General features: G+C 43.0%; 1 protein-coding gene across 1 annotated transcript in view; it reads right to left on the bottom strand.

Moving 5' to 3' along the window:
* The window catches only part of PXYLP1 (2-phosphoxylose phosphatase 1), a 49122-nt gene extending 21636 nt beyond the window's left edge, over positions 1 to 27486 (bottom strand). The window contains exons 1-2 of the mRNA XM_039557012.1: positions 27381 to 27486; positions 12135 to 12266 (exon numbers count right to left, since the gene is read on the bottom strand). Coding sequence (XP_039412946.1) covers positions 12135 to 12213 — 79 coding nt within the window. The 5' untranslated portion in view covers positions 12214 to 12266; positions 27381 to 27486. The remainder of the gene's footprint in view (positions 1 to 12134; positions 12267 to 27380) is intronic.
* Positions 27487 to 27870: the final 384 nt, after the last annotated feature.

Here is a 27870-nt window from a genome sequence, read left to right on the forward strand (position 1 = left end):
GAACATCATAACACAATTGCAGCTACAACTTGTAGGTGCATCTTACTTTTTCTAATCAATCCTGACGTCATTTTCTCACAGGAAAGGCAACCAAAAGCTTATTCTTTAGTCTAATGCCATCTGAGTTTTCAGCCTTCTTAGTTTTCAGATCCCTAAAGTTTTTCCCTGAAGATGAAAATGTCCCTATGGACAACTGAGAACTACTATAAATAGGCTGCTCTCCTTAGCTGTTTTTTCACAGAGTTAGACAGAAATAGCCAACCCTCCCACCTCTTTCCAGGAGTGGGGCAAGGCCTATTTGTCTGCCTTTTTTTCGGCTCACAAGTTGTGAACTTCTTTAAAGGTTTTCCTCATTTTGGGGCAATTGCCAAAAGCAGCCCTTGCCCACAGAGCCATAGCTCACAGGTACTGAGCCAGGGCCTTATTCTATACCAGAGTAAGGGCAAAAGACCAGATTTCAGTACTTGTGTATTCATGTTCAAAGATAAAACAGAACAGCTACACACAACCACCATGCCTGGTAGCTTACCAGCTTTAAACCACTCACACCAGTATTGCAGAGAACAGGTTTCTTATTTCTGGCCGCATTAGCTGCATGGCTAGCAGATTTTTTTACAAGGTCATAATCGGACTTACATGAGGAAAATAAATATGTTGAGAAAATCCTTTTTGCACCAAACAGCATGGCAGGCCTTGCACTCTTGTGTTCGAGACCTAATTTAAGCAGATACATTAAATTATACACTGTGTGCTTGCATTTATTAAGTCCAGATGTGGCTCTGAAAAGAGCTTTATAGTTTTAGGGGTTTTCCTCCGCCCCCCCCATTGTTTTTCACTGGACAATTCAGAGGAGCATATGGCATTGCTTAAATAGCTTCCAGGATTGCCTGACAGCAGTAACACAGCAATGCTGACTGCAAATCTGAGCCTTTTCAAGCTCTAGAGATGACAATCGCTTTCCACTTCTCCGCCCAAAGTGAAAAATTACTCGTTGTACTTCATCGTATTTTCCTACTGCACTGAAACTCTACAATGTTCACCACAGAATAGATTTATATTTTCATCAATTTAATGTACTACTTTCTTTAAAATAAATACACATGCATACTAAAGCTTTTCCTTTCCAGCATGTCACTAATTACCCCATTGCTTGGCTCCACACTCAGACTGGAGGGGGTGGGCGAGGTTCCTACAGGACATCCAGACAAGCACAGATTTGCTGCTCTATAAACACATTGCTCAAGTCACATCTTGCTCATTCTCCAGGTTTAGCGACAAGATGCAACAGGAGCCTCAGCAGTGCTTACAGTGACACAGTTATGTTGGTCCCTGGCCTACCACAGGCTCACTGGGATTCCCAAATGAGAAGGGCAACAAACACCACACTCTGAAGGAAGTCCCTCCTACTGCTGAGAGCTGCCATGTCTCATCAGGCTGTGAGATCACTTCAACTACGTCAAATCAGTGTCCTGAGGGCCACCAAACAAGGCTTAAGTATGCAAAGACTAAACAGGGGGGAATTATGGCCTGAGCACATGATTTTTATAAATACAGTCGATCCAGCCACTGCTGCTTATCCAACAAGACTCATGAGCATTGCAATAAGATTTTAAAGCACTGTCCTGCTTCTGTCTACAGAACACAGCAACTGCTAAATGAACTAATCCAGCTGAATTGTCCTGGAACAGATTTTCAAAACAGCTTTTATCAGCTGTGTTCAGAAACTGTTGGCAACTCTTCCCATTTCCATAGTATTGTCTCAAAATAAAGATCAAATGCTTTACACTGATACACACTATAGTGAATGCTCTGCCATCCTTTTCCAGGGGGTGAGGACCTTTGCTTTTAGTTTGGGGTTGGCTTGTTTGTGTTTGTTTGTTTTTCCTTTTGTCCTGCATGATTCTCACAACTACTGGAGTGGGAAGCTGTGCAGCAGTGATTGCAACATGACTGAAAAAAAGATGCTTGGCAGATTTCACATGTGAACTGAACACCAACATCGCAGCCAAGAAGATTCAGCACAGCAGAAGAAAATGCAGGAAAAAGTACTCTCAGGAACACGGACTGCAAATCCTCTGGCTTCAGTGACCCTTTCATCTACAGCAGCAGGGAATGATACAGAAATATGCCCCATAAAGCAGAGTTCAAGATAGCTCAAGAGTTGCTCCTGTTCTGTTATCCAGCAATCTGTTGGATTCACATCTCTGACATGGACTCTCTGCAGCTGAAGCCCTATGAGTGCTCCCTGCACACAGGGGAAGTGTGCACTACTGTTTTCTATCATCCTAGATGCCTCTTTGCCTTAGGGTTCTCCTCAGACAGCATTCCAAAATACTCAGAATGTCTTCTGACATTCAAGTCAACTGTTATTAGGGCATGTACTAGAACATCCAGCTATTGAAACAGGAATCCCAAAATACACAGGAAAAACAAATAAATAAAGGGACTTAAAAACACACCTTAGCTCTGCCCACATCTTCACCAGTACTGCTCCCCTGGTGTCAAAACACCAAAGCAGCAGCTTTTGGGCTGCAACAAACTACATCTGCTCACTGGTAAAGGCAGCTTCTGATCACCTCTCCTGAGCTGTTTCCTGCACTTCCCTGCAGCACCTCTGCCTGCACACCTGGGCCGGGGGCAGAGATGTCTGTCCCTCAAAGGGCTACCACCCCAAAGGCAGGGACACACACAGCCTCTGCAGCTCAGCCACAGCCTCTGCAAAGGCACACGGCACCAACTGCTTAATATGTTAATGTCATCAGTCAGACACAATCCACACGATCCACAGACATCTGGCACTTCTCTACAGCACTGTCCTTCCAAGGTAAAAAGCCTTACAAATTCAAATCAATATTTTCACTACTGCATTAAATTAGCACTTTTCTGTTTCGCATCTAATCCCAACTGCTTTCTGTCCACAAACTGACCTGCTCAGGGAAGTGATCTCAACACCATATGCCACTGCTTACCCAAGCCAAGCCAGCTCACTTGTTTGTCCTTGTCAACACCAGGACAGGACACAGAAAGCTGCCATGGATTTGCCAGCAGCAAACCTCAAAACAACATATTTAATACAGTACAACCTGACAGGTTTTTGTGCTGGGGAAGCCTTCCATGACAGACCTAATCATTAATCTCAGGAATTCAGAACAGTGCTCTCTGGATTAGAGAATTACTGGTATCTTTGGGACCCTTGCCATAAACAGCTTAGAGGAAGACAGTGAATCTTATTTCTTGTCTTCATTTAGCATTAATGCACACAGTTGGTAAACCCAAAATTACACCACATACGTTTCCAGCTCTTTTAATCCAACCATCTCACAAAAATCATGAAGGGAGATCACTTCCACTTTGTAAGACTTCATATTTTACTGCAGCAAGTCCACAAAAGCCCCAGTCTTTTAAATACAAACCAGACCCTGCCTCATTTAAAATAATCCACAATGCCATTAATTATGTACAAGCACTGCATTTCTCTCAGAAAATGAGTTTTGAAAAGCTAAAAGGGAACTGATTTTGGGAACAGAGATTACTCTTACTAGGAAAAAAAAACCCAGCCTGTACACATTAAAATCTTCAAAATCAGTTTGAGACCCCTTATTAATCACAGAAACTCCACATGCCCAAGAACACACAGTAAATTTTTCAAAAACCCTCACAGTCAAGTGACAAGACACTTTGGATTAAGTCAGTTGCTATATCATTTCAGCAATGAGAGCCCAGCAAAAGCACAGATAAAAGAACAAAACTCCCTGACAGATAACCCACAAGAGAAAAATTAGAAGGACTAAGAAGAAACATGAACAACTATATGAAGCATATTAAGCATCTCTCTTTCAGATACACACAGTGGAACCAGCACATCCATAAACCTGATGGTTTTCAACTCAATTTGCAGCAGCACAGTGGGGATTAAGGCAGGCACAAAGCACAGCTCAGAGAAACAAACCTATCATCAAACATGAAGTTTAAGTAGCCCTCCATGCTTTTCAGAAGACTGCACATGGCCTAGAAACAGGGTCAGTACAACTGCATTATACCCACTGACATTACAAGTAGTTCTCCTAGTGCTCTCCAGTTCAAACTCTGCTCACTGAACAAGGAGGCAAGAGAAATTTGGGTCAGAACACCCTCTGAGGAAGATGCAGAACCCAAATCTCAAACAATGGACAGCAAATGATTAAAGTATGATGAGTCCATTATAACATTGTCCTAAAAGCTCTGCTAAAAGTAAGACGGATAAAGCTAATGAAGTGTGAATTGATTGTGAATTCTCAGAAAACTGGTCTAACATCAGCGTGGACAGCAAAAGATTAACAAAAGGCTCCTACTAAAAAAAAAACCAGAGTGACAAGGCTGTATTTACTTTCTTAGCTTAAGACATCCAGGTTTTGGTTTGATGTCATCATCTCTGCAACATGAGAAAAAGAGAAGTACAAGGGAAGGCAGCCCTGTAAGCAAGGGGAGGAGCAGCTGAGAAATCGCTTATGGAAAGAGCAAACCTTTAGGGATAAGAATCGCTGCCAGTGCCCAGCCAGCCCCAACAGGAACACTCAGCAAGGAGGGCAGAACCAGACACAGGTGAGCTCTGCCTTTGCTGGCTCACCCACAGGTGAGCAAAGCCCAGAACTCATCTCCCAGAGAGCCCCGGCAGTCAGGGCTGGGGGACTGGGCCCTACACTGGCATCTGCTATCCTGAAAACCCCACACAAGAGCTACAATGCAAACCCCACACAGAGGGGCCATGCTCTTGTGAGAATCGAGGCTTTACATTGTGCAGATTTCACCTGTGTGAACTAACCCTGACTCACCAAACATTGATAAAGAATGGAACAGCCGCACATTAGGAACAATATTCTCTCTTTGTAACTTCTACAAACAAAATAGGGTGAATTTCCAAGCTTAAGAACAATGTTTCAGTTGTTAAAACACAGTTTGGCCCAGTATACAAGTAAATGTATGGAAAAATCCTAGGAACAATTTTATTGGCTTTAAAAGACAGCCGTGCCATTCCAAAACACGCCTGCAGCGACCTGTAAGGCAGCCTGACTCGGCTTTTGAGAGCTGTGAAAAAGGAAGGGCAGAGAACTGGTTTCATGACAAACAGAATTTGCTAAGACAAAACTAAACAAATCACATGACCTACTGCTACAGAATCAACTGTACAGCAGCCTTCAAACATGTGCTGTACCAGTTCATATCAATTCTGCTTAAATACAGTCCAACTAATCACCACGGATGAAGTCAGAATGTATATTTAAAGAGGAATTATGAAGTTCTGTAGCCTGACAAGTAACTTTCATTGGTCAAATCCCGTCTCAAGCAACTAACCCTGACCTATATTTGAAGCAACTATTTTGAAATGATTGCTTTATTTTTTGTAGAAGAAAGTAAGACTGTCTCATAGTATAATTTTCAAGCATTCATCACATCTCCTCTCCCTTCAAGGGTTCATTTGGTGTACTGATGCATTATACCACCACTTTTGAAAATCACAAAAAAGTTATTTACATCTCCAGTTACAACATAAAAAGGATCCTTAACAAAAATCTCTATATTTACAGTTAACTCTCTTCACTCACTATTAAAATGCACAAAGCCTTGGACTTATTATTTGTGGGTCATTTTTCTCTTTAATCTTAAATTCAGATTAAATTAGCACTCGCAAAAATAAAACCCAGAGAGACTTCTCATGAGTGGAAAATTTGCCATGCTTATGAGCTTGAAGGCAAAATTCATGAAGGGAGATATCTGCTCTCCTTTTAATTTCGTATGCTGGTAACACATGACAAAATCAAGTTCTCTACATCAAGGATTCTAAAGCTGTGGCTTTTTAAATACAGTTGCTTGTCTACACCAGCAAAATGCAATACCCACCCAAGCAGCCACTGCCCCACGGCTCTGGTTCCCAGCAGGGGCTGAAGGAAGCCGTGGTGAGGATCTCAGGCTAAGCCCCAAACACCTCAATGTTGGATATGATGCCCACACTGTCCTTGTAAGTAAGAGCTGCCTGAAAAGCTCAAGCCAAGAAAATAAAACTCTGCTGGGTTTTTTTTTGTGGAAAATCTCAATTTCTGTTTCCTGTGACTCATCTTTAAAACCAAAAGCTCCAGTGCAAAATCAAATGACAGAAAGTAGAGAAAAATTATTACTGGAACAACAAAATGTCATTTCCAGACATGCTGATACACCAACACCCAAGCCTGAACCATCAAGGCAGGGAAAGTATTTTCAAAAAACTGTAAAAAGCATAAAACAGCTCTCCACACTTTAGACGGGAACCAGCACCCTGCCTGAGCAGTGGCTGACATCCTAAAAAGCACTGGCAGATACCAAAATTCTTTTTATCAAAAGACAAGCCTAAGCCACTGATCAAAGTATCAAAGTATGCAGGAAAACAAACTCTAAACCAGGGGAGAAGCTCCCTGGGAAAGAGCTGCCCAAGAGCCAGGGCCTTCAGCAGGACAGTCTGGAACTGATACTGGGCACAGGGTTATAAAAAGCATCGCTGTAAAAAGGGATGCTTTCCCACTATAGTTTTAGTCCTCTTCTCTTGACTGTTACTTTCCTTAGACTTTCAGTAAATAGAAAAAAAAAAAACAAAAACAAGCAACAAAATAAAACAAAAATATTTATTTCGTGGAAAAAATTAATTTTCATGCCTTTGATTACAGAGTAAAAAATCACTGTCGAGCAAACTCTACAGAGTTTACACATGGCATCCTAACAGCCAGCTTTTAAATTGCCTTTCAGTTTGGTTTATTCAAGGTAACTCATGGATAAATAGTTGAAACATCCTGAGGACACCCACCGTGAGGCTCCCTCAGCCATTCACTGATGTTCTAATGTCGTGGAAGGCCTGTGTTTGCCCAGTAATTGGGTTCTCAGGTACCTATCTTCGGGAGAAAAAGAGAGCAGCTCCTCGGGCATACTTGCAACCTCCTGTTCCTCAGCTGACCTAACGGCTAACCAATGCAATTAACATTGACAGGGTCCTAAATTCTGTCTTTTCCCCTTAGAGTGAGGCTGCAGGACCACAGCTGGATTCTGATACATCCTTTGAATGCAGCTGCCATCCTCTGTCTCTGAAACACAGGGACACTGCATTTACCTGCCCTTTGCACTGCTCCGGGCATGTTACACAGCACGGAGAAGGAAGAAAGACCTCAGCCACTGCAACCTCTTCTTCTGGCAAAAAAAGAATAAAGTATCCCTACGTATATTCTTTGTGTTTGTACCCAAGGAAACTGCCCATTTTTAGTCAACAGCATTATGGATAATATTTACAGAGACAAAAATACAGCCCACAGCCCAGCACAGGCCATTTTTTCATTCTGCAGTTTTTCTGACAAAGAAAAACACTGAAAACTTCAGATAAAAACAACATAATTACATTTTAGTACAGCCTTAACTGACAAGTCTATCAAAACCAGCTCTCCTTTTGTCTCTAATGCTGAAGTTTTAAACTGTTTTACAGCCATGACCATTTACATAAACAAAGAGGAGAATAATAAAAACACATGTGGAATGATAAACACTATAAGAAAAATACTCCACCCTTTTATGTAGAACTGGCCCCAAACATAAAACAAGAAGGGAAACAATGACAATTCCTAATAAAACGTTAATCTGCCAGTCATATTTGGTTTGAAAGTCAACCAGTTTCCCTATCCAATGGGTTTCCCAAACACAAACTCTCCATTGATATAATTATCCATCACAGACATCAGAGTATGCTTTTAGCCAGCAGCAGAACACATTTTTAGTGTTAACTTTTAACACCGTCATTTTCCTATACTATTTAAAAATTCAAACACTTAGAAAATCCAGTGGGATTTGCCATTCAAGAGAGGTTCCCTCTACTGCTGAGTGCTCCAGGTTTCACTCTGTGCAATGCATTAAGAGCCAAACCAAACTTGAGGGCACATCTGGTCCCCAGTTTTTGCTTCTTAGTCCAGGCCACACAACTATATTAAAAATGCCTAGAACTCCTCAGGTTTGTATGTTCTCAGCAAGTATAAACTCCCTTTTAAAAGTGTCCTATGTGCCTACTAGAAATGGTAACCAAACCTGGCAAAACTATGAATAGGTATTAGAATATTTTAGTAAATTTTCAAATGTGTCTCAAATGCATTTCTGCCATCATCTACCAGGTATGTGCAGAAAAAAAAACTTGTGGCATTATTTATCTAAATAAATACATGGCGCTTGAAAACAGTAGGACTTCCTGAAGAAAGTTCCCTTACCCCACTCCTCCAAGTGAAATTCCCAGGAAAGCAGCCAGGCCCTCAAAGATCGTACAGAGACCCTGTGCCTTTTGCTCCTGTACAAGGACATAAAGAGCAGAACCAGTCAGGTGCCCCACTGCCCAAAAGGTACAGGACAGAGGACCCTGGCAGGAAGGAGGGTGTCTTACAGGATCCACAGCATCACATCACCTTGCAGAATGACTATTACAGTTTAAAAAGAGTCTCCAGCTGCACAGCAAAGTGCAGTCTGCTTATATGTCTCCTTCTTCCCAGGATAAGGAGACGAAAATGATGCAGCTGGCATTTGATCAGCCATCCAAGCCAGCATACAACATGTGACGAACATGAACTGACTGCTCCAAGAGCCGCCTGCTGTACTCCTGGAACAGAGCTCTGAGGGCAGCTTCTGACCTGCATCCTTGCCAACTGCTCCATGTCCATCCACTGAAACTGTTGGTGGGAGAGAATACTTAGAGCACAGAGCTGTTGTTTGCTGTCGAGAGAGACATTGGGGGAAATTTTCTCCATGATTTACCCTGTTAAGTTAAACTGTTAGTATCCATGTATAGCACCCGCCTCGTAGTGAAAACAACACAGGAAAGCAGACTACAGAACTCATAAACCACAACAGAAGATAAAAGGACCAAGAACAAACAAACATCAAAACGGGACAGAGTTTTCTATCAATCCTGGGTCCATCCCCAGCCTACCAACACTGAAGATTGTGAGGTCCTACACTGGTTGTTTTCCCCAGCATTTCACTCCCTGTGTCTAAACTCAAGACATGACAACTATTAGCTCTGAAACAATTGCCTCAGGAGTTTGTCTTACAAGCAAGGACAGACTTAATAGGACTGCTGACACGATACCCATCACCTCCACTTCATCATGGCTGCAGGAATCACTGCTCATAAAGCAGTTCCAGACCCTTCCCAGCACAGTCTATTAAAGTAAACCAGCATCATTTTCTTTTTGACTGGATGGCAAACTGCTGCACGCAATTCCTGAACCCTCACAGCTCAAGCATGAGCCAGACTGTGACCTTGTCAGCCATCCCAGTGTGGGCTGTTTGTAATATTGAGTCAGAACTTGTGGTAAATCAGCTGAGCTTGGCCTTTACTACTCCCTTCACTTCAGAGTTAGCTACAACTCACAAGTCTGGCTTCAAATGTTACAGTTTCACATGTGGACAAGAGGGATAAAATATCAAACATTTACAGGAGTTATGCCCTGCCCTAATGCACAATTTTAAAAAAGGAAGATATGTACCACTTGTATAATTATACATTTAGTGTTACTGTTTTTCTTTTATAAACAAATTTATCACAGAAAGGAAGAGACATTTTGAACATTCCATGCTTAGAAAGGCAGTAGCATGTTTTAAAATTACCTGCCCTCCTCCACAAAGCTGTGCACTGCTTGCTAACAGAGATTCACAATCTCACAACAGTATAAAACATCCATTTCTACTCCAAATGCTTCAAGGAGGTACCTCCCTTCAAGCAAAATAAAATAAAACGGTGGCTTCGACATTTTCCTGAGTCTAAATGTATAAACACTCATTTTCATTCCATGAACATAAATCATATTATCATAGAACCATCTAGGTTGGAAAAGGCCTCTAAGATCAACTCCAACCATTAACCATGTTCACCACTAAACTATGACCCCAAGTGCCACGTCTACGTCTTTGAAATCCCTCCAGGGGTGGTGGCTCCACCACTGCCCTGAGCAGCATGTTCCAATGCCAGACCACCCTTTTGGTGAAGACATTTTTCCTAGTATCCAATCTAAACCTCCCCTGGCACAGCTTGAGACTATTTCCTCTTGTCCTATCACTTGTTACCTGGGAGAAGAGACCGATCCCCACCTTGTACAAACTCCTCTCTTTAATTGTAGAGAGTGGTAACATCCCCCTGAGCCCTCTTTTCTCCAGGATAAACACCCCCAGATACCTCAACTGCTCCTTATGAGATTTGGGCTCCAGACCCTGCACCAGCTCCACTGGGGAACTGCTCCAGATCTCAGTATCTGCCTTGTCATGACGGGCCTGTAGCAGGATGCTCTGCCTAAGTGTGGGTAAAACAGCTCAAATTTTACTCCATTTGCAAAAGTTATCAGTGATGAAAGGACAGAGAAGCAGGGGGTCATGCTGATTTTGGTGCTGAAGAATGCTGAGACCAGCCTGACTCAACAACCCCAAAGTTAAACATTCTGAGGATGTGAAAAAACAGTGTTTCCTGACAGAAACAGACACTGGTGAGGATGTGACAAAGTTCCTGATGAAGATAGCACTGGTAACTCACCTCAAGCTGCTGAGCTGCAGGCTGCCCAGCTGGCACAGCTCACCCAGAAGCACATGGTGATCAAAGACAGTTTTGGTTTTGCTGTGGAGATGGTCTTTACTCCAAGCTTGGACTAACTGCTCTACATCCTGAAGCCGGAAGAAGTTAAAAGTATCAGGCTACCTGAATGTCTTGGTTCCCACTGGACTGTATTGCAGTTCTCATTACGTAAAAGTTTCTGTATCAGTGTTGGTATTGGCACTGGCTTTATGGTGGCTGCCTGCTGCAGTTTACATGCTTTTTAAAGCACCCCTCAAACATCCTTATCTCTAGCAGAAATGTTACGGTCTAATTAAGTAGAAAATAATTTTATCTTTAGATGAAATGTGATTCACTCTCCTAAATGTCTACCTCCTCATCTCTAAATAAAACTCATTTTAGTTAACAATTCAGTTTCATGTTTCAGCTGCAGCTCCTCTAGGACCTTCGCCCTACGCACAATTCATAACCAACCCTACAAAATCAAGGGCAGAGCCATAACGAGCCTAAGGGGCAAAACAAGCTGCAGTCTGACCCTCTGGCTTGTGCCCAGAGGAGGCTCAAAAAGCAATTCAGAGCCACAGGTCCCTTTACTACATGCAGATGAGTTTAGGCACACAAAAATAATAGCAGAAACCCACAAAGTTTCTTTCATCTTCTTTCTCCCCCTTTTTTGAAGTTGTCTGTCATATGCAAAAGACACATTCTAAATGTAACGTTTTTTTTACTCTATGCAAAAAAAGCATAGCCCAGAAGGACTGTGCTCATTAAAACATGATGAAAGATGACAACAACGAAGAATATTATCCTATGCTATGGACATGCACTTTTACTTGCCCTCTAAAAGCAACTCATTACATTGCTGGGCATTAGTACAGACCACATTATCACAAAACATGGCTTTACCCAGGAAATGTTCTCTCTCATGAAACAGGGGGTAATCAGCCACAGGGCACAGTGCCCCTCCACTGCCCTGCCTTCAGCACCACCTCCTGCTCACTCATCAGGACAGCAAAGCCCTCTGCAGTGACCCACGATAAATTCATCTGAAGCACAACACAATTTATCTGTTCTTAAACAAACCAACCACTTGTGATGAACCAATTCAACTGTGTGAAATTTCCTGATGTGAGGGTACAAATCAGGAGAGGTTCCAGCACTCAAACCTCTCACAGCAGTTTCCTCAATCCCATCTGGTCTGATGCAATGTAAAATAGGAATTGCAGCAGTTTTCACTCCAATGTGGTTTGCCTGCTTTCATGGAGGGATTCAATCGCATTAAATTACTTAACTGCACTACAAAATGCAGAATTTTTTAAAGTAAAATAGCCTGATTTGAACTCTCTAGATCGTATAGATTCCTATATGGCACACAAAACTATGTTTCTTATTTTTTTGGAAAACAAACAAACAAAAATCCTTATAAACAAACAAAAAAACCCCGAAACAAACCCCATGTATTTCAATACAGGAAGAATGCTTAAACAACATGAAATCATGGGCATTTTTAAACACACCTATAGACCACTATATGTGGAAAACAAAACATGAGGACACTTACAGAATTGTAGACTGAGGCTCAAAAAGGCTAATAAGGCTGCCAAGGCCAGCAAGAACAGAAAACGGTTTCGGAAAAGCATTATTATTCACTCTGCTTGCTCTTCATGGTTTCATCTTCAGATATCTGTGGTTCCTGCAAACAACAAAACATTGGCAAATATATATTTCAGATGTGGAAGCATCAGCTATAGCAAAGAAAATTTAAATATGTCTTTGACAAGAGTCAAGTTGTTCCTCAAAGGCAAGCACATAAGGCAATTCAAATTGGCAACAACAGAATGGATAAGTTGCCTTCACCTTAATTTCACCCTAATAATAGGATTGACTGTATTTCCAGAACAAAACTTTCAGGTAGATAAAAAGATTCCCATTTCCCATAAAATTAACCTTCCTCCTGCTAAAACAGGGTTAATACTTACATCCACAATTCTTATTTAAGATAATAAACAGTAAGAAAAGGTGTCAATACCACAACCAAAAAAAGTAATAAAACCTCAGAACTCATTACTTGCTTCAAAAATTAAAAAAAAAAACCACCCCTCTCCTGAAAACATCCAAACACACTTTTCCTTGCAAAATGACATTCCGAAGAGTATGGAATTTGCTGAAGTGCCCTGTTTTCAGATGTACGTTTTCCTGTGGAAAATTGCTCTATATAAGGGCTGAGGGGGGGGGGTTGCTCTCCCCCCTACATGCCTTTTTTTCTTTTTTAAACAACCAGCTGCTCTTATGTGCAAGAGATGCCTCTCCCTAGCACTGACAGCGTGTTGCAGGAAATTGGTTGGTCTTGAAAGAAATCTTCTGAGATTCCCAGATCCTTTGAACTGAGCTCTGTTTATGACAGAACATTCAAGCATGTTGACAGAAAGTAACTTTTTCCCCCCATCACTGTTTCTTTTTGACCCAGCACTTATTTCCACACAGAAAGAGGCCTCTCTTTATTTTTCCTGCTTTTGAAAATGACAGGTCTTACATACACATGTAATTAATATATATTGCTTACCAAAGCTCTTCTGGACTCCAAAACCTGACCATTTCAGCAAGATATTAATCTCTGAGTGCTGATAAAATCACAACCTCAAAATTCTCATTTTTTCTACTCCCTCATTCCCCCTCATCCCCCTCTCGCCCCCCCAATTAATTTTCTTACTAGTATTTGAAAAGGTCTCAGGAATCATTGAACTTATTTTATCTGCTGGGGTTGCTCTTGAAAAGAGTTGTGGGATGTATGAGGTGCCCCAAGGGGGCTTTAGCAACACGAAGCCATGGCACCCACGAGCACAAGTGGTGATCACAGAAATTAAGGCAGTGGGGCTTGCTGTAAGTGGAATCCATTATACTCATACATTTTGTAGGATTGAGCTCTTTCCATCTCATTTTATTTGGACAGCTACCTTTGCAGCTTTTGGAAACTGGAAAAATGGAAAGATCTGGAGATTCTGAGAACGAAGAAACCAGAGTCATTACAGTATTTTTTCCAAATGCCAACAGCACCATAAATGGCATGCGTAAGCAGTAATAAAAATAAAGTAAAAAGAGAGGGAGAGAGAAAGTTGGAAGGAACAATTTTAACAGTTCTCAATTTCAAAAAATCATAGCTCATCCTGGAACATCCTAGTGAAAGGCAGGCAGAAGCAAAACTGAACTACACCACTGCAACTCAACAAAGCTGTGAAGGATAGAAGGTAAAAGGATTAGTGTATGCCAAACAACAGGAGAGAATAAAGCAGTTCAACCAAACAGATGGGAGAACAGAAGGGGAACCACAGGAAAAAGCAAAAAATAGACTTAGCAGGGAGGAGAAGGTAAAATCTATTAAAAAGCTCTTGGAACAAGAGGTCGTGTGCACAGTCTATACTCATTAATACTGTTGTTGCATAAAATAAAGCTGCCACAAAAAAGGAAAAATTACAAGACTGGAAAATAGGAGATCTTACACATCTCATATTAGCAAAATGTTTTAGTGACTAAGCTTAATGAGCTTTAAGCCTTAATTGCAAGATCAGAAGTTCTAAAACACTGAGTGTGAAATGCATCATTCAAGACATTACAAACAAGGTGGAAAGATTTTTCTTTTAAATATACTTTGGCTTGCTAACAAATTAAAAGTTGCTGTGTTGTGACTTGTGAGGAAAAGGAACAGCTCCTGCTGAGAAGCTGTAAATTAAAAGCCTGCCAATACAATTTGCCAATAGCTCCTCCTTGGTAAGAAGCTGCTGGGAATCAGCTGAAGGTACATAAGACTGAGTCCTGAGCCTCTGCCCCTCCAGGCTGGCACACAAGGTGCTCCCAGGGCACAGCAACGCTTGGCCAGCACATGTTAAATGAAAGCAGTACAGTAAGTACTGTAAGCACTCACTGAAGTGAGCATTTTTAAACTAAAAAAGATAAAATGAAGCCTGGAGGGGGGAGAAATAAAAGCAAACCAACCTCATCTTCCCACAAAACTATTCCTACATGCACATGAAACAAATCAACAAACAACAGATCAAAAAACATTTGGGGTGTTCAGGCCAGACTACCACAGAGCAAGAGCACTGCAGAGCATCCGCTGCTAACCTGGTATTTAGGCACTGCTGATCTTTATCTGTTTACCCAGGCCAGAGTGCAGGTCCTGCCCCTGGACAGGGGCACATCTCCACACTGAGAGCTCCCAAAGGGCAATTCCATCAACAACTGACAGCACCACCTCGCTGGGCTGCAGGAATGGGCCTGGTTTGTACCCTCTGGGGTTTGGAGCCAAGGAAGTACTTACTACTTTTAAAGGGGAATAAGCACCACACTGAAGTGGAACAGCAGCATCAGGAGCAGCAGCTTCTGACGTGTGCCCAAAGTGCAGTGGTTGATGCTCATACCTGAGACAGGGAGGTTTAGATTGGATATTAGGAAAAATTTCTTCACAGAAAGGGCTGTCAAGCATTGGAACAGGCTGCCCAGGGCACTGGTGAAGGCAGCATCGCTGGAGGGATTTAACAGACCTGTGGATGCAGTGCTCAGGGACAGAGTTTGTGGTGGGTTTGGCAGTGCTGGGGGAATGGTTGGACTCAACCTTTTCCAACCTAAACAATTCTGTTTCTATGAATGCAGTACTTGATAAAGATGACCTATAGAACTCCAAAAATCAGTCACACTAATTTTAAATGTGACACACTTCAGTTTAGAAATTCATAGGGATAGTCATTAACGAAGCATCCTACGTCGAAATAGGGGTAAGTAAAAGGCTACTTCTGAGTCACCTTTTGCAGTATACCTACCTACAGAATTTAGCATACCTACCTACATACCTACCCACAGAATGTAACTTTTCCTTTTAAACATGATCCAAAATCTCAACTCATCAAAACAAGACAGAATGACTCACAGCATTTAGAGCACCCTCGGTTCTTACCTAATCTCACACAAGTGCTGGTGTAAGGTGTTATTGCATGCTCCCACAAAGGTAAAACCAGACTTATGGTTGAAGGCCGGGTCAGGGAGTCAGGAAAAATTAGTAACTACCTAGAAATGCTGGGAGAGAGGCAGCCAGCCCAGAGCCCAGGCGAGGCACGAAGCTGGAGCAGAGCAGCTGGCAGCACTAACCTACTTTCTGTTCAGCACTGCAGGGGCACTGCCAGCCAGGGCATCACACAGAACCTCTCCCTGGCAGCACCAGCTCCTCAGCAAACCAGAGAGAAGACATTTCTTGCACAGCTGACCAGCTAAACTATTTCTTTTGCTTGTTTAAGTCAGCCCCTGAAGAGAACTTTACATCAATGCTTTCCAAGCACTTGTGAGATTAGATGTGACACTAAACCAGCACTGCCAAACTCCTGTGCCAATTGACTGATGCTGTTATATTCTCCAAATCACCAGCATCCATCTATAATACAAACCTACTCTCCAGCATGAAGCGTAAACACAGAATTATACTGACTCACCATGACAGCTTAAATGAATCTACTTGATTAAAACAGCATGTCTCCATAAATAATCAATAGTACTCCTCAAAGTCTGCCTTAATAAAATTAATGTATTTATGTGATGTGCTGCATCAAAATGACATTGTCTACTGAAACACAAGTGAGCAAAAGCGGTCATAATGAAAAAAACAGCAGACAAATGGTGACTTTGCCCCAAATGGAAGGTAGTGCTCAGTCTGTACATAACTATGTGCCAAAGACAGAGAAAAGTATATTTTGGAGCAAGCTTATAGAGTGTAGGAGGGAGAACAAAAAGCCCAGAGATAACATAAGGTCGATCTGGAGTAACATTCATAGATAGTTTTAGAAAAGGTCACAGAAGAACACAGGGACCCACCCATTAGTCTGATATCTCTACACTGCGTAAGAGATTTAAACTATCACTTCTTTTTGATATATCTTTTGCTATTTATCTCCATCTGTAGGCTTATTTTCTGACAAAGCCTGTTTTGAAGGCATCTGAAATGAAGGTGACAGCTCCTGATACAATTACAATGAAAAGTTCTGCCTTGACTTTCACTTTAACTCGTGATGCCCCACCAATCACTCCCCAGCCATTGGGCAGCAGCCCACCAGGGACATTTTTCATCCACTCACAAGTCCAGCCCCCAGACAACTTCAGACAGTGAGTTCATAGCCTTGAATTGGCAACTAGAGAAAACAGCTGTGCCAGCAAATGACACAAGTCAAACTTTTTCTTTGGCACTTCAAGGGATTTGCTTTTTTTCCTGCATGAATACAAAATAGTGGCTGGGATTTTCTGGTCATGACCAAATCAACCGGTGCTATGAAGAGCCGTGGCAAGCACCAGACCAGAGTGAAAATGGGAATACGCAGCAGAACCAATTCCCTGGTCAGCATGACCTGCTTAGTTACTGATGCTTGTAATTGTCACAGTGAGGAAACCCTCACAAAACTCCTGCAGCCACTGTAGCAGCAGCAATTTAAATTGGACATACGATCCCTGCAACACTGAGGGTGCATTTTGCATGGCATCACAAAATAAGACAGCATCTGTGATGCTGTTCAGCACAATTCTCAATTTTCCCATTGGAAAAAAACAAGAAGCATATATTTTTTTAATAGCATTTAAGAAAAATAGGTCACAACACTTGGTGTAAATAAATGCTTTTCTAAAAAGAGTAAAACTGGCTCATCATCGGAAATACTAAATAAAACCTGCTCAGGAGTGTTACTCATGTTAGCCCACCCACCCAGTGGGTCAGTAACCACGGGACATGCAAAACTCAACTGAAAATACAAACAGGTCAGCAGCCTCATGAAACAAAAACAAAACAAAAAACCACACACACAAAAAACCCCCTGTAGTGGTTTGGTCCAAAATACTCATTACTATTTACCCTCTGTGAGATAAGAATTAGGAGAAAAGCAAAGCAGGCACCAAACTTGAAAGAATATAAAGTTTATTAACAGACCTAAAAGAGGGAAAAAGAAAAAATAAAATCATACCACACCTTCAGAACTCTTCTCCTCCCCCCACCTTTCTCCCTTCTCCCACTGACAATGTAAAAAGACAACCCTTGAGATGTTCAGTCTGTTTACCACTTCCATAATAACCTTGTTCAGTTCATTTAGGAAGAGGAGTCTCTCTTGCCCATGCTATGAAAACATTATCACAACGAGGCAGCCGCCCGGGTTGGTTCTCTGCTCGCATGTGAGTCCCTTCCCACAACTTGCAGCTTTTCCCACAACTGCTTTCGAGGGTCCAATCTTGAGTTACTGGGGTACAATTTTAAGGTTGAGCCGTTCAGGAACAAAAGTTCTCTTCACCCATCTCTGGGAGCATTTCATCTCTAAGAACAGAGGCCCTTCTCCTTCCCTGGGAGCAAAGGGTCCTCCTCATCTTCATCTCTAGGAACTGAGGTCTTCTCCTTTCCATTTGGAGCAACAGTCCTCATCACTTCCATCTCTCCCTGTTCAAACTTCTCATCAAATTACAGCTGCTTCAGCATCTGCTTATCTCACCACAGGTGCTTTTGCTCACAAGTACAAGCTGAATGGTCCACCCCCCATGCCTTCATGAAATTACAACGGGTACTCTGATACATCATAGCTTTACAACAGAATTTCAGCTTTAAGCATCTCCTCTTTCTTCTCCCTCAGGTTTTCAGCTCTTCACAGCACTAAAAGGAATGTGGCTTATTGCTGTTGGTTACATGATCTTTTGCCGGACAGCGGTGCAGCTTTCAGCCGGATCTTGGCCGCACTGGAGAGGGGGAGCTGAGCCTCTCCAGCTGCCCACAGCAGGGATGTGGGGGGTTCCGCAGGTGGAACAGGCCCCATCGGCTCCAGGATGGCCGTGGCCTGGCCTGGCCGGAGCAGGGCCTGGGCTGGGCCCGCCGGCCCCCACACGGGGCCCGCAGCCACCTGTCCCAGCACTGGAAACGAGAGCACTCTGCCTGGGGTTTGTCTATTCTCAAGCGTGTTAAAGAATTGTCCATATTCAAACTGGCCAGCTGATAGGTTCTGTCAGGTCACAGAGGAAGCTGTAAGCACCCCTTTGCAAAAACATCACTTCCAACACTATGCTTGCTAACCCATGACAACCCCCAACACCTAAGTGAAGAAAAAGAAAGCGATGATAAAAAAGGCAGCGTGCACCATTCCACAAGTAAGGCATGGAAAGAGCAGGAAGCAGTGCCTGTCCAATAGAGCATGGCTACATGTTAATATGTAAAAACTAATAGTTCCTTATAAGATAATTTTATTTTTTAATTACTTAACATTTTACCAACAAGTATCTGATCAAAAAAAAAAAAAAACCCAAAACACTAAGATGCTGAAGTTTAATATATTTTAGCACATTAAAATGTCCACATCTAAATTTTTCTTGTCTTCTGTTTGCAAGTTTCTTCCTTACCTAGCCAGTTCTAAAATCCTCACACTGGCACAGCTGGTCCTACAAAGGGCAAAAGCTCCTGGCAATGGCCCAGCAGTACTGCCCAGTATTTCAAGCAACCAGCATAAGCTCCCTCTTCATGCAAGCCAAGGGATCGAAAAGATCTTACTTGAACAATTCTGCCCCTCTGTACAGAACTCACTTTCCCTGCGCAGCAGATTTATCCCTGAATTTAATAAGCCTGGACAGTGACGAGTGCTGAGCACATAGAAGTGGTGAAGGGACCCTCAGCCAGGCTGAACATTGACACACCTTGAAGATAATCCCCTGCTCTCAAAATACAAGGTTCCCTTGACTCCAAAATCTGAGCTTTTAAGCCTCAAGGTGCACAAGCAGAGGAACTGGTGAACATTTTAAACACCCTTTTGTCCTAAGCAGCTTTCAAGTTTGAGCAGGACTCTCGTGAAGTTTTATGCTGGAAATGCTGGAAAAGCTGTCTTCATCTTACATCTTTTAGAGGGGCTGTTTCCTTCTTTTCAATTCTGTCCTACTCAGTCACCATTAGGAGCTGCCTTCTTTCATGTACCAGATGCTAAGAGATGAGAGCAGAACAAGTGTTTGCACAGTTTACGTTTGCATCTGATTTTGCCAGTCTAAGTCCTTTGGAACGTATTTGTTTTATTGAACTTAGAACCTACCAGTCTATGAATGCCCTCCTGAACCTGGGCAATAAACACAGTCATGCAGAGACACCTATGTTTGAGTTTTGTGCATTAATGTTATAGTTAATGCAAAGTAACATTAGAACACTACAACTATTCTTTATGAGTTTCACAGCATTGGGATTATTTTGCAGTCAGAAATCTCTCCAGCTTCTGGAATTTCCTTAGACTTACATCAATTTTCTGACAAAATGATGCCCATGTTATCTTGAACAGACATAAATGAGTAAAAAAAACAATTGCGGGAACTGTTAAAAAGCATGAAAAGATCATTAAGTGTTGGATTTTAATCGTTTTTTTTCAACCTTGCACAGTAAAACATTTAGGTGTGTGAGCTTACCTCCCCTGACCACTAATGATCATGCAAGAAAAGACTTCCAAAACCAAATGCTTCTGAAAACTCAAACAAAAACTTTTGGAAGAAATACCATACTTGTGACTTGTAAATATCCTTTTTGATTCAGTAATGTTTCAAAATCACACTTACAAACACATGAATACCAAAACATGGTTTTTCTAAGATCAAGCACAATTTCTGACAGCATTCACTAAAAGGGATCAGTACTGCAGTTATTTCTACATAATCAATGGTTCCTAGAACTATTAATAAGAAAAATATAAGTAAATACATTAACTAACTCAGAGATGAAGAAAATTATAGTTCCAAAATATAAGGTGCTGTAAATTTCTATTTCTTTCGGGATTAAGTCATTGCCCTAGATCACTCTTTTCCTTCTCCATGCTTTCTTCTTTTCCTAAAATTATCAGTATATGTGAGAGAAGTTCTGAACAGTTGAATTCAAATATTATGTCTATGTCCGGCATATCTTTCTGTTAAAAATAAGTAAATAAAACCACTTTAACATTAGTCTCCTTTTCTCCCAGAACACTTCCCCTTTAGAGACTCAGCCTGGAGACAGCTTGCTGCCTTCATGCCCAGGCTCTGGCAGCACCCTGACAGCACAGGCATTTTTGCTCCTACCAGCTTCACTGGTCTATTTATACAGAATAGCCAGTGTTCCCATCAGCCAGGACACAGGGATGACATGTCCCTGCCTGCAGGAACTTAACAAGAGTCTAAATTAGCTGTGACTGTAAACAAAGAGAAAAAGCAGGGCTACACATAGAAACAATTATGGAATGTTTATTCCAACCTTTATGTTCTACTTTCTCAGATTTTGACATCTGTTTAGATCAGAGGACAAAAGAGTGGTCAGCAGCAAAATTCATGCCTGCCAGCTCATGCATTCTCTCCTTTTGATTTGTGCCTTTAGTCACTGATGCTGTGTCTCACTTCACTCTGGGGGCTCAGAGCCCAGGCAGGCACCTCTGCCCCTGAGTTCTGTTCCACATCATGGAAAACACACAGGGAAAGCTCCACTTGGCACCCACAGAAACCTCTGAACTCCAGTCCTTCAGCAGAGATGTCTGTTTGGCACAACCAATGCTGCTCTAACGACTCAGAGTGCAGCACAGTCCCTGAAGATGGATGTGGGTTTGAATCTGAAGCTGCATTTCAGGCAGAACATGATACAGCAAGGACTGCTTCCCTCAAACCACAGAGAAGCTTCACTGTGTTACAGTCTACCAATAAAATCCAGTCTGTAATAAAATCTGTCAAATTACAAAGCTGAAGTATTGAAGAAACCACTGCAGTTCCTTTCCTAGCTTAAAACCTCTTCTCTTATTTTGATATTTCTTTCATGAATTGTTGAAAGTTCCATGCTTTGGCCTTTGGTTTTCCAACTATGATTTTATAGGTCTCATGTGGATTACTCATTTGAACAGCAAATGTGTGAGATCATGAAATATTTCCAGGAGTAGGTGTCCTTAACTTCGGTTTCTTTTGGTCCACATAAACCCTTAGTTCAAGAGATTCTTCCATTCAGACAAACTTCTCAGTAAGTGCTTTGATCTGGCTTTGATTACCTCTTTTTGGTTGGAAGTAAGATCAATGTCCTACACTACCATGTAGAAATCTTAAAGAACTTGAAGTCAATACCAACCCACCAGTCCAGCATATCACTTTGGAGACTCTAGGTGAACCAAATTTTAGTATCTAGAAAAATCTGTCACAAGCCCAACTCTCTGTTATCCATTTCAGTAATGTCCCCATAGTCCTACTCCTTCTCCTATGCAATAATAGGTCGTATAAGCCTCTGAACTGGAGAGAAAGTAAAAACAAAACCAAAGGAAATTCTTTTACTTCCTTAAAGGAAACTGAGCAACTCTTTTTAAACAGTATTATGAAACTTGAAAGAAACCTTATGATTTTGATGGCTCCAGGCCAGAAATGGCAGCAAAACCATTCTAGAACATACAGATAATTAAATAATTCTTAAAAAACAGCACCAGAATGTAATTATTTTAAACGTACAACTTTAAAACCATATACCATATGCTCATAACTATGAGCATAGATCCTATTCACCCCCAGATCACAGCCAGTGGTTGATCAGGTAACATCACAGCTCCAAAACGGCAGTGCAACAACCTGATGTTAGAGGAGTTTGTGCAAGAGGGATGGAAGGGATGACACTGATTTCATTACCCATCACATTTCTACTCTATCCTATCCTTGTGCTCCAGCTGTATTTTGACCCTCATCCCAAAAGATTTTTCTTCTGCCTATAGCCCTGCATGAGATCTGTTCCATCCTATATGGAATATATATTATGATGTCAGGTCACCCAAAACTTCCATATTCAACCACTTCCACACAATCTCAAAGATTCAAAATTACAGGGTAGATAATACACTTCTGTTCCAAATGGAAAAGTTGTGCTTCTCCACAGATTCTACTATTACCCATTGCAGCTCATGGGGAGGAAAAAAAAAGATTAAACATACTTTGTTCAGCAGTTTTGTCATCTTCCTGCAATCTAACCCCAGAATGGTGACTACACAGATGCATTAGCACACAGTCAGCATTTTCTGCTGCCCTTTCTTCCCCACAACACTCTGCACAACTGCCAACTTGCCTGGCTGCTGAAGAGCTGAATGGGGAATAACAGAGGCAACATACTGGGAAAACTGCCATACTGCTGGCAAAAGGGCAGGCCTGGCTTTCCACTGGATCCTCATGGCAGCAGCACAAGCTAACCACTAGGAACACATCATCTTACAGCTACAGACAGCTGAATACACAGGGACAGGACAGGGAATTATTGCTTCAAAAGGGAAAATAAAAATAGGTTTAGGTAAACAGTGCTGGCATTAAACACCATGTCCCAGCATTTCCTCAGAAAGGCCCTTTGGCTACAGTTTTGTTGCTTTAGTTGCTTAGCTGGTTTTACATTTTATCAGCCCTCACAGAAGCTCCTCGTGAAGGTACCCAAAGGTCTTCAAAGTCAGAAACACAAGCCTGTGTTCAGACTCAGGAGCAATCAACAAACCGACACCACAACCACCACGCAGGGAAGATGAGTAAAGCATGAGAAATACATGGCAAAGTGCAGGAAGCAGCACCAGCATTGCTTTGTCCTTTTAAAGGACAGAGGGTACCAGCTGTCTGCAGGGTCCCCAACCAGCCACTGCCAGCACTAGGAAGGCACAGAACAGCATCTTCCCCCTACTCAAGTAACTGTGACATTTCTCATTGCAGACACTGACACAAAGTTGTGGTGTTTATTTTTTTATTTTCACAAGGGAAACCATGAATCCTGTGACAATTTCTGTGGGAAACTGACTTCATTCTTGGTTCACACTAAAGTTTCAGGTGGCTGTAGAAACTATTAATGGATCAGCTGAAAACAGCCACTGATTAGTATTTCCAGACAGAGTTCTGAACATGTTTACCATGTGGCCCAAACAAATAAGCCTAATTATTTCAGCTTCCAAAAATCAGTTACTTTCAAGAAATATGCCAGCTGTCTAGTTTTTCAAAGCCCAGTTTACTCCTCTAATCAATATGAAATAGCCTGTCGATCACGCTCTGAATCCTCTGCCTGTCATCAGAACCACTTAGTGCCTAATCACACAGTTATCATCTACCTTTGTAGCCCTCCTAGAAAATGTTTCTATTATCAGCTTGCACAGTGCAAAAAAATGCTCTTTCTTGCTGCTTAGGATGAACCATTACATTGATGATTCAGGCATTATCTGATTTTTTAAAAAGAATCGTAAATGCCATTCACCACAGTATACCTTCCCACTCTTTTATTTCTTCACTGAACAAGAGAATGCCTTACCCAGCTATAATCAGAGAACATCTAGTATTTACAAGATAAACAAGAACATGAATTTTGAATTCTAACCTAAACCCAATGGCACATAACAAACCACATGGGCAAAGCTCATATGCTCCTACATTGACAAGACTCATGTATCCTCCCCTACAAATTTTAGACAATAAAATTTCCCAAATTTTTCTACCCTAAATAGTGTGCAAAGCCAAATGCTTGCTTCAGGGGACTCTCTTTGGGATTCACCAAAGAGCAGCCTGATTTTAACAGAATATGAAGCATGTTACAGTCTGTACAGCATCCCTTGTATCGTCCTGGAAAACTGCTACAGAAACCTTCAGTCGTCATCATCCTTTACATAGCTTTATGATCAACTGTTTCCAACTCTGTTTCTGTGTAATTTATGCCATACAGTGGCCTGCATTTCCATTCCCTGTTATGGAAAGCATTTTCAAAAGCTTTTCAAAGAAAATAAGAACTTTGAAGCACAATATTTTATCAGTACTGCAATATTTTAATACAAATCCAGTAAAACTACGATGACACTCAAACCCATGCAAGTAGAAATCTTGCATGAAACCTACATTTAAAGTCTCCTCCCAAGCATTTGACATTTCTTCCCTTTTTGCAGCAAAATTTAAATTTTCATTTTTGTATATAATTTACCACCCAAGCCAGAGTATTTTTAAATACACCCTTCTGAATGTGAATCAATGCATCGCTCGCTTGCCTCTCCCAGAAAAGTCAAGATTAAAAGCTATGTTCAAACACTACCCGAATGTGATGCACTGCTGGGACAGTTTCAACCCAAACTACACTGTTTGTCCAACATTTGGACCACTAAGGTTCTTTTTAAGCAGCGCTTGAGGCTGCTGTCTACCAGTGTTTGTGTGTGTGCTGCTCCAGTGCCTGTCAGTGTGGCTGGGATGCCATGCTGCCTTTTCCTGCACCTTATCTGTTACCATCTACCAGTAACTCCCAAAACTTTCCTGTATTCCCTGTAACAAACTCCATCTTCTTTAATCTTCTCATATTTCCTTCACCAAATGATTCTTTTAACAGTCAAAGCAATAGCTGTGTATTTTCTGCACACTTCCAAGCTCCTTGGGAGAGCACCTTCATCCTTTTGGCAGAGGCAGGCTCGAAGACTCCACCCTCTTGAACAGTTAAAGTACCACCACCTCCTTTGTAGCATCCATCATAAACCATAAATCTAAATCATAAAGCATATGTTAGTAGGTGGCTTAACATTTAATTCCTACGCTCGTGTGAGGTATGTTTGTGAGCACCACGTATCTCGCAGTGGTTTTCCACTTAATTAATTGCCAACACGTTTTTGTTAGTCAAAAGATAAAATCATGGGGAGATGAATTTGCAACTAGAACTGACCATAAATCCAGATAAAAGCCACACTCAGGACCACATGAATCCACCATTCATCTTTTGGGCAATAACATGCAGACACACTTACAATACAAAGCCTCTGTAAGTAAAAGAAATTTTTTTTCTGTATCTGCAACTTCATCAGAAAAAGCATCCAAAAAAATTCAACCAAAATCTAATTTCAAAGGTCTCTTATAAGATTGTGAACATAAACAAAGACCTACGTAAGAAACCTCACAGAACACTTGAGGTTTCATTTGTCTAAGGAGGTTATGGTAAGTATGTAAGAATATACAGCCCCTTGTAAAACCACTGGAGGAAGCACACTTCACCGGCAACAGTGGTTTTGCACACCCTGAAGCATTGCTTTTTGTGTTTCTTCACTCCAAGATGCCCACCTCTAAAACTAGACAAAAAAAGCTCAGAAGACAAAAGAAAGCTGTTACAGAAAATGAAGTTCCCAATCATAAAAGTGAAACAATTTAAGTAAATGCCTGCAGCCTAACCCGAGGCACACCTCTACACCGGTACAGACACAGCCTCAGTTACACCAAAGCCAATTCACAGCTCTTGTTGTTGTCAGACCTTCCTATGACACCCTGCTATCCCCCAATGCTTCCTCTGCCCCGGAACAGGGAGCTTGTTCACCATGGATTGAATCTCATAGAAAGTAGTATTTCAGCACTACTGAGTTTACATAAAATATTTCAGATACTACAATTAAAAGCCATTAGAGAGAGGAGCATATGTGTTTTAACCATGTGCACTACTTGTAGTTACCTTTTTGAGAAGATTAAAATTAAGCAGCTTTTGCTTTTCATCCCACTCACACCCTCCCACTACAAATTCTGTCTGAGCTAATCCTCCTTCTAGAGACGTCAAAACAGGGCATAAGTATTACAGCTACTTACTGCCAAAATGTGCTGGTTTAATATCCCATTACTATTGTAATACTGGCACAATAACTTATTATATGTGACAGCTTTTGCAGTTAGTCAAGGATAGAGCCACTTACTCAGTACAGGATTTTTCACCACATAAAAATATCTTCGTAAAATTTGTAGAAGAGAAAATTTAAGGTCTGTACTCAGATGCTCATCTCAGACTATCAAGCCAGACAAAATAAAAAGGCTTATAAGGTTATTACACATGCTTTTCTCACCCTGTGATTTCCACAGTCAAAGACTTTACATAAAGTGATCCGTCCAGAAATTCTGGTTACAGTGTTTACAAATGCATTCTTTAACCCCTTACTTCCCGGCATTGTAAAATACACTTTCACAGCTTTATTTGGCTTTTTTAAGGGCCACACTCTGTGTTAAGGCCAAGACAATGTTCACCTCAGAACACACTTCCAATGAGAAGTCCATGCTTGTCAAAACGTTCAGGGTTGCTCTTCGGTAACCTGCAGCACAGAAATAGACTAAGAAGTCTGTTCAAGGCTCTGAAAATATTTAGGTTAAGTATGTGCGATGAAAAGGATGCTATGGGACACGCTAAAGACAAGAGGCATCAGGAAATACGTGAATTCACGAAGTTACTCCACTCCGGCCACAGCGTACCCGCCGACAATGGATGACAAGTGCCGGTGCCCGGAGCGGCGCAGCAGCTCCGCTCCAGCCGCGCTGCCCCTGCCAGCCGAGGCGGGCACACGAGCCAGGCTGCGGGCGCGGGGACTCCCAGAGGGACTCGCCCCTGCCAGACCCTGCGCTGCACCGCTCCCACACACCGGGTCATACACACACCGAGTAACACACGGCTCGCACACAGTGGGTCTCGCACACCCCGGCTCCAGCCCGCGGTCCCGTCCGGCCGCAGGGTGCAGGGCTGACCCGCCCCGAGGCCCCGCGGAGGGGCCGCCGGCCGAGCCCCCGCCGGTCCGGTCCGGTCCGGCCGAGGCTCCGCGCCCGCAGCGCTCCCGCCGCCCCTCTCGGAGCCGGGCGCGGGCCGCACCCCCGCTGTCCCCGCTCGTCGGCAGCGACCGCCCGCCGGCGCCGCCGAACCCTTACCGGGGGAACGGAGCACCGCGGGCACGGCCGGGGCGTACTGGGGCACCGGCCCCAGCGCTCCCTGGAGCCGCGCCCCGGGCGCTGTCCCAGCTGCCCGGCGGGCACAGCCCCGCCCGTAGCCACCCCTTACCTGCCCCGCCGCGCTCGGCGCCTTCTCCCGGGGCCAGAGCTGGAGCCACCAGAGCCGCCACGCCACGGCCGCGGCTCCGCGCCCGCCGAGCGCCCAGCCCGCCCGAGCGCCGCCCCCCCGGCCACGCCGCCCGCCCACGCCCCCTGCCGGCCGCCGCCGCCGCCACCGCCCGGGCAGCTCCGCACGGCCCGGCCCGGCCCGGCACGGTAACGGGACGGGCGGGTCCCACAGCCGGCGTGGGATAGGGCGTCCGCCGCCGCCCGCCCCATACGCGGCCCGCCCGCCCCATACGCGGCCCGCCCGCGAAGGAGCCGGGAAGTGTCAGCCCTCTGAAGCAGCCTCCTTTCACAGGCACAGCTGCGGAGAGCACCGAGAGGCTCCGGGGCCAACAGCGGACGCCCAGCCCGAGTTCCCCACGCCCCAGCCCTGTTTTTCAACTTCCCGCTGCTTTCAGCTTGCAGCGTTGGAGTGGATGGCCGTCAGTTCCCCG

Source organism: Corvus cornix, chromosome 9, assembly GCF_000738735.6.
Source record: "Corvus cornix cornix isolate S_Up_H32 chromosome 9, ASM73873v5, whole genome shotgun sequence".
Taxonomy (NCBI): Eukaryota; Metazoa; Chordata; class Aves; order Passeriformes; family Corvidae; genus Corvus; species Corvus cornix.